This window comes from Pelmatolapia mariae, linkage group LG13 (assembly GCF_036321145.2).
Source record: "Pelmatolapia mariae isolate MD_Pm_ZW linkage group LG13, Pm_UMD_F_2, whole genome shotgun sequence".
NCBI classification, from domain to species: Eukaryota; Metazoa; Chordata; class Actinopteri; order Cichliformes; family Cichlidae; genus Pelmatolapia; species Pelmatolapia mariae.
In genome coordinates, this window is record NC_086238.1 from 976,198 (window position 1) to 993,108 (window position 16,911).

At 37.2% G+C, this 16,911-nt stretch overlaps 2 protein-coding genes across 2 annotated transcripts in view; both read left to right on the top strand.

The window, feature by feature from the left end:
* bean1 (brain expressed, associated with NEDD4, 1) overlaps positions 1-7,736 on the top strand; it is a 48,462-nt gene extending 40,726 nt beyond the window's left edge. The window contains exon 5 of the mRNA XM_063491889.1: positions 1,873-7,736. Within this exon, the coding sequence (XP_063347959.1) occupies positions 1,873-2,263 (391 nt within the window). The 3' untranslated portion in view covers positions 2,264-7,736. The remainder of the gene's footprint in view (positions 1-1,872) is intronic.
* Positions 7,737-11,081: 3,345 nt separating this feature from the next.
* LOC134640348 (transmembrane protein 41A-B-like) lies at positions 11,082-15,731 on the top strand. The gene is made up of 5 exons (XM_063492081.1): positions 11,082-11,221; positions 14,637-14,787; positions 14,912-15,073; positions 15,267-15,405; positions 15,496-15,731. Exons 1-5 carry the CDS (start codon positions 11,082-11,084, stop codon positions 15,729-15,731), a joined length of 828 nt encoding a protein of 275 aa, XP_063348151.1.
* The last annotated feature ends 1,180 nt before the right edge of the window (positions 15,732-16,911 follow it).

Genomic DNA, 16,911 nt, shown 5'->3' on the forward strand with positions numbered 1-16,911 from the left:
CGGAAACGGCTAATGACGTCAGACTTAAAGACTGGATAGGTGGTTCACATTTGATTTAATTTCATTACTGGTCAGCTTTTTATGTGACTTTCTTTCTTTCTTTCTTTGAACTGAGAAAAGAACATTACCTGTTGTCTGAACCAGATAATGTTTGCTCCACCATAAATAACCCATCATGATTAATTAATGTGAACTTCAGTCTGGATGGATCTGGATCAACAGGACCACGAAATCATTTCACTTCTATTGTATATATGTGTGTGTGATGAGCATCAACTGGAGTGGACATTAGCTGTTATCGTCACATCGTGGCAGAAGTAGCTCTCACTCACTTTTTCTATACACAGAAAGGCACAAATTTAATATGAAAGAACCTATCACCTAAGCGCTTGCTTATAGGAGGTCATGTGATTTGTTGGGGTTTTCTCTGTTTTCTTTGTATTATTGTAGAATATGCCGTGCCTTGAGTCAACTGCTGTTGTGATTTGGTATTGTATAAATAAAATTGAATTGAACTGAAATGAAATTGAAAAAGAAAGAAGGAAAGAAACTCATACACACATGTGTGGCACTGCTGGGTACTGATGTTGTTAACCACTGTGCTGATTAAGTTACGCTGATTTACCTCTTCCTACGGCCCATTCTCATCTACCATTACTTCCACACACAGGGCTATTTTATAAAATAAAAAATACTAGGGCTCCTCATGGTTTGCAGTGGCAGAGCAATGATCAGAACAACAGCAGCTGAACCAGTCACGTCACTGTGCCCATGCTTTGCATCTTTCCAGCATCAACATGACGCAGTTGCTGTCAAGCAAGGAAAGTTTTACATTGGCTTGTATTTTGTTTGTCCATTCTTCAGTTACAATCCATCTAACCTGCAGGAATCTTTCATAATTTTAAGGTTGAATTTACAGTTTGCCTTACATGGATTAAGCCCACTTATAAACCTTAAGTGAATATTTTGACAAAACTTGAACTTTAATCTCACTTTTCATTAAGACTTAATAACTGCAGCTATGCATGTATAGAGTCACTAGTCAAGCAAAACAATATTATGGCTTCATTAACAGCTCAGTCCTGAGTGCCAACAGTGTGCATCTTTGGTTTTCCCTACTAGAACACTGAACAACTGTATTTAAAATTTGCATTACAGATACATAAACCTTTTCTAGACTACAGCTGAATTCTGCACGTTTATATTTTTTTGTGTCTTGCCTATTTATCTTCCAAATGTATGTTTAGATGGTTTTATATAGAGCACATTGTAGATATTGCTTGATTGTGCATAGTTAAAACTGTCTTTATATGTGAAACTGGATGTCTCAGTGTAACAGCTCATGTCTGATGGTGGGAGGGGTAGGCCAGGCACCATCTTGTCTCCTATGGTATTCTCCTGTGAATTTCTATTATGGATGGATGTATTTGAACATAAAAAATAAGGCAATGGCATCAAGCTATCATGAAATAGCAGATTAAAAGCCGGCTTATTAAAAAGATAAGCATTGGGAGAGTTCAGCAAGCACACTACCTGACATGACCCATTTGTCAGCACAACTGTAAATTTGCTAAAGAGATGTTTCTTTACAAAATGCCCATTAAGAGTTTGAGCAGATTACTCCCTTTAAGTATGAGTTATTTTGCAGTTGCTATCATTTTTCCTATGTTGGGAGGGATACATTTTATGTGCCTGCACTTGGAGTAAGCTAAAAAAAAAAAAAAAAAAAAAAGAAATAAAAAAGAAAACCACCTCCAGACACCCACATGCACAAATGGCAAAGAAGAACTTAACTTAGTAACTGATGTTATGATATAAAATCAATGTTCTGTAATTTATCTAACTTTTTCATTTTTGTCTTTTTGCCTGTAGCTATGATGAGTGTGTTGGTCCAGGTTCGACTCAGATCTACATCCCTACAGATGACCCACCTCCTTACTCATTGGTGGACCCCTGTCAGGGGGGAGCAGAGCAGGAGGAACGGCCTAGCTACTCCCTTACAGATCCTTCCCCATACTGCGGAGAGACCTCAGCCAGTGCTGCCTGGTTTTCTCCCTCCCACTACCCACTGGGACTGCAAGAGCAGGAGCATCAACATATTGCATCCATCTCCTTCCCACTGGAGGCAGCACCACCTTATGAGTCAATGCTGCCAGAGCAGGGACAACCCCTCCCTCTCATGCCATGTGACCTTTATAAACACCAATCAGAGAGGGGGGATGATGGCAACTCCCAGCAACTCCCTGCGAACCAGATCTCATAGGACAGTTAATTTGTTTCTCTCACCTGTGGGCTTGGTGAATTAAACAAACACTTGGGATGTGTGGAAAATAGCTTTCATTAGCAGCTGTGACACCAAACGATGGTCCAAAAGATGTGCATTTCTTCCACACGGTTGCAAAGACCTGAAGAGGCTGAAGCTCCACTTGACTGCAGTGCAGTCAAAACTCCAGCTTTCAACCATTTTACTATTGTTTGTCTACGGACAAAATAAAACTCAAGAACTGCATTATACTGCAAAGTTCCTGGAATGGTAACTTCTCTCAAAGGCTCTCCTCTATGTTGTTTAGTTTAGTTTTGCCATGTTTTGACTGTTATCGTCTCCTTCTTGAAGTAGGACTGATACAAGAGTTGTGTGTCTTGTGTGGAGTTTAGTCTGAATTGCTTCTAAACAAATGCATTTACATTTATCCATCATGTCATAGACAACAGGAAATTGAGTTTGCCTTTACAAGAAAGAGTATGAACAGTATAGATGTGGGTTTTAGTAGTCTAGTTTAAGGTATACACAAGCACACTGAGTACCATCCTTGAGTTTATTTTGCTGTGATGTCACATATCTTCATATTTAGAAATGTTTTGGAAAAAAAACTGTACTTAGCTCTGATGTTATATAGAACATGTCAACTACCAGCACACCACTGCTGATTTACAATCTCTATAGTGTGTGCAGACAGTAGTGTGGGGTATGGCAACCTCCAGTGTTAGTTTGTTGGTAGTGGTAGTTTGATTAGAAGGAGTTTGTGATGAAATGGCTGTGTATAACAGGGGAACTACCTGGACAAGGAATTATCAACATGCCATTTTTCCAGGTATATTTGAATTACCTTTTAGCACCATGATGATGCTATAGAAAACATTGCTAGCATGTCATTTGAATCTGTCATTACCAGAGAGGAGTTCAACTTGTCCAGCTGTATAAGTTGTCATAATTCTTCCAATCAAGGGCTCTGGTTTTAATGTCAATGCTGTAACTGGATCCCAGCAGCAAAATGTAGCTTGGAGCTCTCCTCTTGTCGAGGTTGGGTTGATGCAACGGAGAAGAAACACAGTAAACTGTAGACTTTATTACATTATTCACTCATAAGGGATGCTTCTGCGTTGTTGTTCTTGTTCTGCTCTCATAAAATAATTCACTTGGCTTAAACCGTCACAAATGTTTTCTGTATTGCACACAGGTGGAGCAACACATGGCTTGCAATAGCCAATAAACTGATTACTAATGAACAAAATAAACTGATGTGGAAACTTTGTGGGTCATTCCATCTTAACTCATTAAATTTCTAGTAACTTCTCTTTTCAGCCACCTTTGTTTTCCACGAAATGTTCAAAGTTTCGATATATTCTGTATGATAATTGCTGTGAAATTTTACCTTAAGATATTAAATACCTTTCTAGATTTTAAAAACAACAACATTAATTTACACATTAGTGTAATATTCAGGCACGTATCCTAAACACAATGAAAAATTTAAAACAGCATGGAAGTTTAGTGAAAATAGCATTTTTAGGTCAAAAAGCATTCTGTGTGTTTCATTTTACATTAAATTTTGAACATTTAAATTATTTTGTCAATAGTGGTCTTTGACAATGTGAGATGGTTTTTTGGGGCAAAATGTCATAGCATGAAAGCAAAATGTCATAGCAATCATGACATATATGCAAACCATGAATATTTTTAGGAAAATCAAAGATGGCTGAGCTGAAGGACAACAATGATTTGAGACAGAGTGACCCAGTAAGAGTTTTGTAATGTGCAAAGCCTTTCGCATTTGATTCTAAAATATATTTCCGCTACCATATCTCGACATTTAAACATGTAACTGTCAGCTGCGAAGTTTCTGCTGGTACTTGTAAATCAAAGGGTCCCCTTGAAAGGTTATTACATCATTCTGCCGGACAGGCACCAGACTTCTTTTACAGGCATTATTTAAAAATGTTTAAGATGATAAACATGTATGGCCTGTTCCAAGTGTTAGAATTGCAAAATGGTTGAAGACAAGACAAAAGAAAATGATCAACGTGTCCTTGATACAGTATTTCCTTGTTATTTTGCTGTAGATGCATCAGGGGAAATTAGTTTATACAACAGCAGATATGTGGTCAAATGCATCCCATTAGCAGGTGGTTTGGGTGATCTGATAATGTCGTGTATTGGTGGTCATTTACACTAATATGCATCAGAGCTGACTGTTGCTGAGCAAACTGCTTAAAGTGTAAACAAAGTAAATCCAGATACAAATGTTTTCGATGTTTCACCATTTATGCATCATTTCCTAATCAGAAACAAATCAATAGATACGAATGTCTTAATTCTTTGTAATGTCTTGCATCAGCTATAATGCATCAGCTGTGCATAAATTGACTTGAGCAAAGGGGAAGAAAAGCCAGTCGGAAGTATTTGTAGTGAACAATTTTGCCAATTAATAATTAGTCAGCATTAAAACGGTAAATAAGTTAATAACGGAGAGATAATGTTGTTATTGTAATATATATCTGCAGCCATTCTGTCAAATGGACCATGCAATCATTACACACTCCATTCTGTTAATGAGATGTGGGGAAACATCAGGGCAATTAGTTTCCAAAGAAATCTAAATTGTTCATCATTTATTTTGTGTTTGAGTTTAAAACATAATAAGATGGGAAATTCTTTAAAGTACAACAGACATGGTACAGTTACCATGACATAGACATGTTCAGAGGGGGATTTTTACAATGTGGGTGTTATCTCTGAACAGCCAGGTTGGATAAAAGCAAAACAAATCACAAACTTACTAACCTTAACCAAAACGGAACAAAAACCCAGACAGCCACTGTTGGTGCACAAAATATGAATATACCTGCATTATGGTCACCAGACAACCTGATCTATCACCTCAGGTGTCCGTGTACATATGTTATATAATTTACTATATGTGTCACAAATACACAAAATGTTTGAATGAAGTGTTCAGAGTTAAAATTGGGGCTATCCTGGAGACACTAAGACCTGTAGACAACATCATCATTCACCAGTTATTGAAGCAGGAAGCCGCTAAAGGCTGAGCTTTAATAACATTTTTTTCAATGTTAGTTTAATTTGACAAATTGACAAATTTTTTAAAATATCTTTATGTGTGACATAGTGTTTTAGTTAAAGATGTGCCTATTAGCCCCCAGACTGTTAGCTTGAACATTGTAGCCATAATTATCTCAAGGCAACCAATCTGCTGCTTTGAGCTAAATCTCTGGTGATGTACTGATTTTGTGATGTAGGTAAAAGCATGCTATTATAACTGAATCCCTGTTAAATGCCTTGTGATGACAGATTTTACTGAAGGATACCATTTTCTTGACTGTTTCAAGCTGTTCTTAAGGGTTCTAGTTAATCACTGGTTGTCTTTTGGCTCAAATTAGCACCTGGAAACGAGCCACTCACAACATTTACTTCATTGCGTTAGAATCTCAGTACTGCTTTTAATATTTTAAGCATTCAGTCAAGAGTAATTTTCTCTTATGGATTACCATATGTTGTAATAAAACGTTTTTGTCTGCCATTTCAAAGTTTCTCCACTATTCATGTTTACTTATTTTCCTCTCTTTCTTTTTTACTGACTTTATATATCTTCTTTAATGGTGTTATTCTTATTCCACATTTAAGAGAACATTAATGGGGAAAAAGTATAGAGTAAAATCATTTGTAAAAATAATTTGAAATAAAAATAATGGGTTTTATGAGAAGATGTATAAGCCACATAACAGACGTGATAGAATCACCCAGGCTATCAAAGATTCAAACAGGCACATTTAAACCAATTATGTATTTTGACCATATCCTCCTGAGAACCGAGGAAAAAAGCATCTTCCTGTTGAACTTTTTTGTGATTTCCTGTCTCTTTGGAACTGAAAGAGACCACCCAAACACATGAGATATCATCAGAAAGACCAGGATATCCCCAATTAGGCACATCAGGACTTAGTAGGGTAGCTCAAATAAGTCAAAAGTTATAAAGACCAAAATGACAAATGTCCATAAATGAATATGCTGGGTCTCGGAAGAATATTTAAAAATCAGACTTTATGATAAAGCAGTTTTACATTTATCCACTAGGGGGCACTGCAGAACAAAATAGCCTGCACAGAATGGTGAGATAGAACATTTACCTAACTACAGCAGTGTTATTACATATTTTACATTAGAAAACAGCACACCACCAAACAAAAATGTCACAAAAAGCATATTGATATTTTTTCCCCGCGCATTAGGTATAGCGGAATTGGCTTGGTTTGTCCCCAGTATACTTTTTTTGCTTTCTTCTGATCACTACTCATGCTAGGGCCTTTATCTGGGTCAGAATTTTCTCCAGGACCTAGGTCAGATTGACTACTTTTCTTTTCAAATATTTATCTATTGCTATTACGCGTCTCACAGCATGACTATTGCGTAATTGCTTCTTCGTCTTCTTCTGTTTCACTGGCAGTTGGCAACCCGTTTAATTAGAGCAGGTAGTACTCTAGTGGAAGAGAAGGTAATTGTTCTGCCCATTACTCATGCCGATTGCTTAGAGTACTAATCAGGTGGAACGATTGGGAAACACTGAACTACAGAAGGTTCTGTATCAGAGGAGGAATGTGTCACACCTTTATAAGATTAAACAAAAGGTAAAATGGAAAGATCATAAAATTTGTCTGATTTAATGCAGTTAATAGGAACTGTGTGAATTCTTTCTTAGTTAAAGTGTCTCAGTCTTTAACTTAATTGTTCAGCTAGGATTGCATTACTTTGCAGGTGCATTCTCTGTAAGTAAATGGTATTTTGATGGTTTACATGTGTAACCAATCATAATCTAAATAAATTGGTTTTTGAGCAAACACTAGCAAGGCCCACATTAGAGGCTCTACAATGTTGAAATATTGCATCAGTGTGACATTTGCACATTCAAACTTGTGATCAGTTTTCTCCATTTTTTTCTAAACAGATTTTAAAAAGTTGGCTAATTATGGGTTATTTTAACCTGACATTGTCCTCAGTGTGGCTGTTGTGATTCTGTGGATTTTCTGTTATTATTTTTCTGTGTTTCTGGTAGATGTTTAAGTTCCCTGAGCATTTCTCTGTCACATCTTTTTGTGTTAAGTGTTAGTCTTCTTGTTCTTTCATACATGTTAAGCGTTAGTACCCATTGTTATTTCCTATTTTACAGTGAAGATTTGTTTCTGTCATGCCCTGTGTAGTTTTGCTCTCATCTGCCTGATTGTCCTCGCCAGTGTCTGATTATTTTCAGCTGTTCGTCCTTACTCTCCTGTTGGACATTCCCTAATCAGCCTTTATACTTTTTCACAGCATCTACTCATTTTCCTGTGTTTGTTCCCTGTGCTCAGCATACTGTTAGCCTCACTCATTGTGGTTATTGGATTATTGTTTCTTTACTTTCTGGACTCTGCTATTTTAGACTTTCTCTTATAAACCATATTAAAGGCTTACCTTTTGCTGAAGTCGACCTCTTGTGTTCTGCATTTGAATCCTAAGCCTTATACTCCACACACCTTCACATCCTCTAACTTCATACTGTTCTCTTCTACATTTTGTTTTTGTGTGGTATTTTATTCTGCAAAAAAAATTAGCAGTTACAAAAGTGATAATAATAGTAATGACAATAAGATATTTGGAGAGGTTAGTTGAAGAGTCACAGGGAGATTTTCTGGGTTTGTATTGACTTTTTTACAGAACTGTGGAGGAGGGGAGTCTCATTTTACTCTACGAAACAAAATCTTTGACAAAAAAAAACCTTTGACAAATATGAAGGTACTGTTTCTAAATTGCAGTCATTTGGGGAAATGATGTGGTGCACAAAACAACATGCAAGTGGCACACTTTGTGGCAATAGGAACTTTATTTTTTCTTTTCTTTTTTTTTTTTTAGAGCTACATAGTTACACTGCTAAAAATATGCAGCCATGATATATCTGTTCATCTTCTGTTTACAAGTTGCAACATAGTATACTAGGAATTACAGAAGGAGTCCTTTATACGGAGCCTTTTTGGTGGATCTCATTGTAACAAAAACACAGATTTTCGTAATTACTTTAAAAAGGCTTTGACTTTTTGTAACATTAAAACGGAGTGACTGTAGATGAATAGTTTCAACTCCTATTTGCCTATACATGCAAATGTAAATTGAAGATTAGTTTCAAGTCTTTTATTTCACAATCATTGTTTTTGTTTAGCATCAGTATGTTTGCTTTGAGCGCTCTTTATTGCTAACCCAGTCAACTACCTAACCCTCATATCAGTGTGAGCAGTTTAGTTCAGTTCACCAAGCTCTGTGCTTTTGAATACAGGGAACATGTGATTTATTTTTAGAACACTTTATTTCCCAAAACTGACCTGGGTAGATTTTTAAGATGCTTCTGACATGGGCACACCTAGCTTAAGTCCTGTTGGACTGGTTTATAAGTCAGTCTGAGACACTGTAAACAGCAGTTATAACTTTAAAGACCCATTGACAGGCTACTGCTCGTAAATAAAAAGGTAAGATGACCTATTATTAAAAATCTGTTTTTCTGCCCTTAATGTGGAATTGAAGCCAAAGGACTACACTAAACCTCATTTCTCTTGTAGAAAATGAAAGCTCATATTGTGCTCCTGATCCTTGTTCTTGTGGTCGGACTTACAGCGATGCCTGCTTATCCCCGTGAGGACTCTAAAGGTAAGACCTGTGTGTATGACTTAGAGAATACTCAAACAGCCCTTACTAAACACTAAGTTTGTTTATGATGATTTCAATCTTACAGTCATTCCAGACTACATAGCCCTACACGAGCTAGAGAGAGATGGAACTTTGAAGCCATTTAAACCAGAAAACACAGGAGGTATGTTGACTAAGAATAGTTTTGTGTTTGCTCATATTTGTATTTGTGTGTGTGTGTGTGTGTGTGTGTGTGTGTGTGTGTGTGTGTGTGTGTGTGTGTGTGTGTGTGTGTGTGTGTGTGTGTGTGTTTGAAGACATGTTTAAGGCTCAAAATGTGGTTTAGTGTCAGGGTTACAGTTAGGTTATGGTTAGGTTTAGGCTAAGGGTTAGAGTTAGCCATTCACTTGTGATGGTTAGGGTAAGTGGCTAGGGAAAGCATAAAGTCAAGTAGATGTCCTCACTAAGATATGAAAAGAAGTGTGTGTGTGTTTGTGTTTAAAGTCTTTACCACTATTCAAATTCAAATTCAAATTCAAATTTTATTTGTCACACACACACAACCATACACAGTATGACATAGGGGTGAAATGCTTGTAGCTGTACAATGCCCAGCCATTAAATGACAGAAAAAGGTTTTACAGTATTTACAATTTACAGGTTACTACAAAATTTACAAATTAACTTAGAAATGTACAGTAAAAAATGTGCAAATAGCAGAAAGAGATTATAAAGATTATAAATTATAGGAAATGTGTGGTGGTGCGTGCACAATTTTGAAAGTACTGACAGGTGTACTGTACATAAACTTACCAGAAATGTAGATCTACTAGACCTTGCACAGCTATGAAACCAGAATGTTTTAGAGTTCAGGATAACAGATGAAACCTTTCTCAGAGTATATTGTGGTTGTACTTGGTGTGGAAGTAGTGTTTGTGACTTAATGAACTTTTTGGTTTTTTTATTGCAGGGAAACCTGATAATCCATGACAGAAAAGAGAGGTTTTCAAAAGCTTCTTATAGATGTGGCTCCCACCCAAGGAATGCTGAATAAACAAACATGGCAATCATACAAATAATGCTAATGTAAATATTGTGTGTTATATTATATAGAGAAAAATAATAAAGTTCAACTTGGGTTTAAAATGAAAATCTGATATCTTTAATTCCTATTTTACAATGTTCTAATTTAGATTATTATAAGAATAAATTTTCTTATATGATAAATAATTAGTAAAATAAACGGTATGTTACTTTGTTTTTGATCTTTACCTCAGAGAACTCACATGTATGCTATGGAAAATAATGAAGAACTTCAACTATAAATCAAGAACTTTAACTATAATTAGGTTGATCAAACCTTCCTACAGTATTGCTACCTTGTATAATATGGAAAATACATAGTACTTTGCAGAAGAATATAAATCCACTAAACAGAGACTCGAAAGAACAAAACCTTTGCATTGTAAAGATGGAAAAAAAGGTTTTTATATATATATATATATATATATATATTAGATATATAGATAGATAGATAATTTTTTGTGTGCTTTAAAATGTTGTCAGTGTGACTGCTTTTAATGTATTTATATATGTATGAATAACAACTATCATTATTATTATTACTGTTATAACCTAGCGTTTAAATCTGAATGATACACAGTTAGGATCCTGCTCTATAAATACTACCATTGCACAATATCAGATCGTATCGTCTTACTCTGAACTCATCGTGGACTTTAGCGCCCTCTGGTGTCTGGTCGCATAAGTGCAACTGTAGATATACACCGACCTTTAACTCATCCTGATTATTACGACCTGTTGGGATGAATTTTTGGTGTTATTTTAAATAAGACGTGTTGGGGGAGAAACTGTGGGCACAAAGCTTCTTTTCCATCAGTCTAAAGAAAGTTCGCCCGGCTGCCATGTGATCCGTTTGCCGAACACCGGCCAGAATGTCAGCCGTCACCGTAGCCTGGTTCTCGGTAAGCGACACCCACTTTTTTCGCTGCCGTCCAACTGAACCGCAGCACGTCGACTTTATCTCATCGGCGGTTTTCCCCTTCGCTTAAATTCAGCCCGAGTTCTCAGCGGAGTTTTATCCGGTGATCACTGAGTTTCTGTCGGCAGCAACATGCGCTCCTTAACGGGACTGGCTGCCATTGTCGGGGCGGCAAGTGTCTACCTCTACCTGCTGTCCACGCATCTTCCCCCGGGACCCAAGCAGCTCCAGCCTGGCTCCCAAGGGGAGCACGAGGAGGTCCAGGAGTACAGGCAAGGAAACTTTACAAACTTTACATGCAGAATTCAAGCTTGGGCAAAAATATTACTCTCTGTGATTAGAGCCACTTAGTGTTACTGATGGATATGCAGGTAAGTCAATTATCATAGCAGTATTATATTAACATGTTCATTATTATGAGTATTATTGGGTATCTTTGACAAAACTGGTACTCATGGTACTCCATTCTTTAAAATCTATCTGCCTAAAATCTGAATTTGGACTGCATGCATTTTTCACATTTTTCACCAAAGCACTGTGCTAATACTCTTCACAAGCAGAAAATCTTGGTTGAGAGAAGGTTGTGGCTTTAGTGCAGAGAAATTTTTTTTTTTTTTTTTTACTTACACACTTTTATTTGAGACATTTTAGTCATGGGGAAAGTGAAATAAAATAATTCCTGGATACATTTATTTTATAACACCCCTAAAGTCTGTCATAAAATTCCTTGGGGATTCCCTGGCCTCCCCCCATCTTGGAAAACAAAGCAGTAGTGACCTTCCCATCGTTGAATTAGTGGGAACATGATGTGAACTCATCTAAAGATATGAAGGTCTAAAATTATATATGCCTTAAATAAAGTATATTTGTTTTTAAAGTATCACATCTACAATAAGTATCACATTAATAATTTATTATTATTATTGTTATTGTTGCACTAAAATATTATCTGCTTGATATTTACATCACGTCTCCTCAAGTACATACTGGACCCAAGCTATACTGGAACGATTAACTCACTTCTATGTGTGTGTGTGTATTAATGTTTTGAAGTGATTTATTTTCTGTATGTGTGTCTCTGCGTGTGTGTGTGTGTGAGAGAGAGAGTTATGAAACTGATATGTTGTAATGTGCCAGACGGTCAAGTGTGAGGTTGTCTAGAGATGATAGAATAACGCAGACCAATGCACTCTGAAGCCAAGAGTAGGATCCTTGAGTGTGTATGTGTGTGTGTTGGAGAGAGAAAGGGTGCACTCCCAGTAAAATGATATTACCCATATTTTGTTACTTATAAAGTAAAAGCATAGTGTGAGTGGATCTGGTGAGGTGACGTTTTCTATGTCTATCTTTGCTATAAAAATATAAAAGTACAATATACTTGTACTTGTAATGTATTCATGAATGAATAAGCAATGCTTTGAAGGTTGGAAATAGTCAGGAAAACCTAAAAATTCTCTACAATTGGAAATTTGCAAGAAAAACAACTTTAAAAATGTATGTCTACTGCAATTATAAAGTTAAAACATTAAGAGAAAAAGTCCATCCAACTCTAAACTCTAAAATGTAACCTTTTTGGTTTTTTTACGGATCATGTCACCACTCTGCAATGTTATATTTACTCCAATACTCTACATACACAGAGAATGCTCCATGAAGACATTAGTGAGGATGTGCAACTTTAACTGAAATCTAAACAAACTATCACCCCATCACCATCAGTACATCATTTTTTCCCGTTTTGTTTAGCTCCAGTATACAGCAGTGGATTTTGAAAGTCCAGACATGCTTACTTATTTGTGTTGTAAAGTATCATTTGATCTTCAGGGTCATCCACTGCAGGTACGATACATGGAAGATGGAGATGTGATCAGATGCTTGCACAGGAAGGTTATGCCATTCCTTACAAAATCTTAGTTGCTTTCTTCTGAGTCTGTAACTTTAATCTTAGAATCTCTGAGTGATTTTTTTTTTATTACAAATGACTTTAATCTGAATAAACTGAGCATCAAAATGGGGTAGAAAGGTGGTTTAAGTGACTTTGACATGGTTGGCATGGTTGCTGGTGCCAGATGGGCTGATATAAGTGTTTCAAAAACTGCCGATCCACTGGGGTTTTTCCACCTGACCACCCTCATAAGAGATAATATCCAGTGATCAACAGCTCTCTGGATGAAAATGTCCTGTTGCGGTCAGGCGAGAATGAACAGACTGCATTGAGCTGATAGGTAAGCAAGTAACTACTCATTACAACCAAGGTATGCAGAATAGCATCTCTGAATGAACAAAACATCAAACTTTAAAGTACATGGGCTACAGCAGCAGAAGACCACACCGGGTGGTACTGCTCTCAGCTAAGAACAAGAAACCGAGGCTAGACTTCACATAAGCTCACCAAAAGTGACTCGAAAAACACTGAAAAAATGTTAACTGGTCTGATAAATCTCAGTTTCTGCTGTGGTCCGAATTTGGAGTGATCAACATGAAAGCGTGGATCCATCCTTCCTTGTATCAGGGGTTCAGGCTGAATAATGAGAATAAGTGAGAACCTGTAACCAAATTTATCACTGAAAGAAACAAGAAATTAATTAATAGTTATATATCAGCCCCAGTCACATCTTCTGATGCTGGAGATTACAATCAGCCTAATACAGTCCAGCTTCATATCAATATCAAGCTAAATCTCTGTTCCATGTTCAAAGGTTTAAACCGCTTAGTGGAAAGCTATATATGAATGTTGTGTGTGTGTGTGTGTGTGTGTGTGCAGAGACAGAATGTTTTGCATGAGGTTGTGTATAAGCAAAATTTAAAAGTGCCCATGATGACACTTGTAGCTGCTTGAATACAGTACATACACTCATGCAGTTTCATGTATCTGAACCCTTATGCATCATCAACTTGTGGACCAATGACAGAACAGAATATTTGTCCACTGACCAGTGGGAACAAGGAACACTGAATGCCAGAGCAGCTGGCAGAGGAAGCTGGCATCTTGAGTTTCAACTGGGGGGATTTTATTGTGTGTGCATGTGAGCTTTGAGAAGTGTCTTCCTACCCTCTGCGCAAGTCTACAGGCAGCAACACTATTTCTGTCCTTCAATCAGATATCCTGTTACCCTCTGATTCGCTTTGGTGCACACATGCGCACAGATAGACACACTTCTCTTACACTTTGTGTGTGTGTGTGTGTGTGTGTGGTTTTTTTTTTTTAATCAAATTTAAAAAATACTATATATACAACTCAAAAAAACAATTGCATCATAGTCATCCTGACATTTTTGCCTATGGGTGCTGTAGTTGAACCACTGAACCAATACAGTAGAAGTAAATGTGGTTTTATTTCAGGCTCTCATATAAAATCCAGATTACTTATATACTGCCATGTACGTGCTGTCTGTCACTGTATTTTTCCATTTATTTTTAATTACCACAAAACAGAAAATAAGATGATGAAGGTGATTTAAAACGTATCAGACTATTTATTGTTCACGGTACTCAGGTAGCGAAGTAGCATCACATGTGAGCAGACAATGGTAAAAATCAATACCAATTTATTTTTTTAATCATTTTGAAAAATAAAGGTAGTCAAACAAAAGAAAGCTCACAACTTGTTAGAATAGTACATACTCTGTTTTTGCCTTTTATACTGTATTTCCATGCACACAGCCTTCTTGTGTTTGTTCCATCTAGGCTAAAGTTCCCATCTGACCTGGACGAGCTACGGGAGCTTGCAGAGATGCTCAAGTTTTACAAAAGACAACATTACGCCTATGTTCTGTTGCTCTTCTGTAGCGCATACCTGTACAAACAGTCTTTTGCCATACCTGGCTCCTCCTTTCTGGTGAGACACACAGTAACGCAAACAAATGATCCGAACCAATCCTGTGTCTTGTTGTTGATTTCTGATAAATATCTTATTCCTATGTGCAAATTTCTTTTAAACAGAGAGTGCTTTTCTTCCTCAGAACATGTTAGCTGGTGCAATATTCGGGCCCTGGGAGGGTCTGGCGTTGGCCTGCATGCTCGCCACCACAGGCTCCACGTTCTGCTTCCTGCTATCTGCAGCATTTGGAAAGCAGTATGTGGTGTACCTCTTCCCTGAGAAGGTGGCCCTGCTGCAGAGGAAGGTAGGCATGTTTTAAATCCCCTTCTCTCCTAGTCTCTTACTTTATACTACGCAGCAAATCATTTATTCAGTGAAGGACAAACCAATTACAGTTTCCTCTTTATGTCTTTTTTATCATTTGCTGTCTAGGTTTTAATTTTCTCACATTTCCTTTTATCTTCTTCTCTCCTCACCCATTCTCCTCCCTCCGTCAGGTGGAGGAAAACCGCAGCAGTTTGTTCTTTTTCCTCCTTTTCCTTCGTTTCTTCCCTATGACTCCTAACTGGTTCCTTAACATCACCTGTCCTGTTCTCAACATCCCTATGCATATTTTCTTTTTCTCCGTGTTCATAGGTGAGACCATAGTTTCAAACATGAAACATGCAGACTAAAAAACCTACAAAACAAGTACTGATCAGTCAGCCACCGCTCTCTCGCTTTCAGGTTTGATCCCCTACAACTTCATATGTGTTCGCACCGGAGCCATCCTCTCAGAGATCTCCTCACTGGATGACATATTCTCCTGGGGGACGCTGGCTCAGCTCCTCGCCATCGCCCTCGTGGCCCTCGTACCCGGAGCACTGATTAAACAATACAGCAAAGGTCGCCTCAAAGTGGATGGCATGGATAGCAACGGAATCAGTGAGACTGATATGAAGCAGGAACGGAAGAGGCGATGACAGAGTGTGAGGTAAAAGAAGACCTAAATGTAACTTAATGTGAGAAGAAGTGAGGTGAGGAAAAACTGACCGCTGGTTGGCATGTGACCTTTTGATGACTCCAGATTTCTGTAAGGTCACGCCAGAGAGTTATCATACCTACAGTACGATCTGTTCTGAACTTGGCTTCTGATCATGTTACACCAAGTTTTAATACTGCAGGTTCCCCAAAGGTTTGGGGTAAGTTTTCTGAGATGGGGCTGGAAATTTCTTGGGCTCCTTTGTTACAGTAATACAGAGGCAATTAAATGCCCTAAAACAATAAACGTATTATTTAAATACATACGCTGTAATGATCTGCACCTATTGTCTTAATTAAACAGGACAGGACTGCCATTTTGATAAGGCTAAGCAGTCCAAAATCTAGAAATGTTCAGATTATTAATCAGATATTATGAAGAAAAGCAGCATGTAAGAGCATGTGAGAAGGTAAAACAATCATATCTGTTTACAAAATATTTTACCTTAAAAATAGTTGCAGGTTTTTATTTTTTCGACAGTGCCTTGTTTCATGTCATTTTCTTTAACCCTGCGTAATGACCCTGAGAAACTTTTTGAACTTCCCCATCTACAGATCCCAATCTAAATCCTAAAACAAACAAAACATAATTGAAACGGAACGTGTAGTCTCAGTGGTTCTTATGGATATGGCTTTTATGATGATTATGAGTATGTTTGTCATACTGTGAGTTTCAATTCTGGGCAAACTGAAGGGTGTCTGATATACAACATCTTGGTGTTCTTTCAAAAATATAATCAAATTTAGTGCCTTAAAATTACTTTTTTACATCTTTTCCCTAAGTTTCCATTGGCTGCTATTCAGGGTTTGTCTCTCTGATCTGGTCATGGTGGAAAAGCACACAAAATATATAAGGTAGATTTAGACTGAAAGTCCTACGTAACTATTTTTGTAATAACTTTAACACATTATATGGACACTGGACTGGATCTCTTTACAAACATTAGTTTAACAATGTTCTTTATTTTATTCATAAAGAAGAGAGCAGCTAGACTAACATTTCTCTTACATATGTTTACTTAGTAACTAATTTGGTAGACATTGCTGTTAAAGAAGCTTCATGGAGAAAATATATTTGGACTTTAAAATGTTTTGTACCTGCATTTCCTGAAGCATTTACAC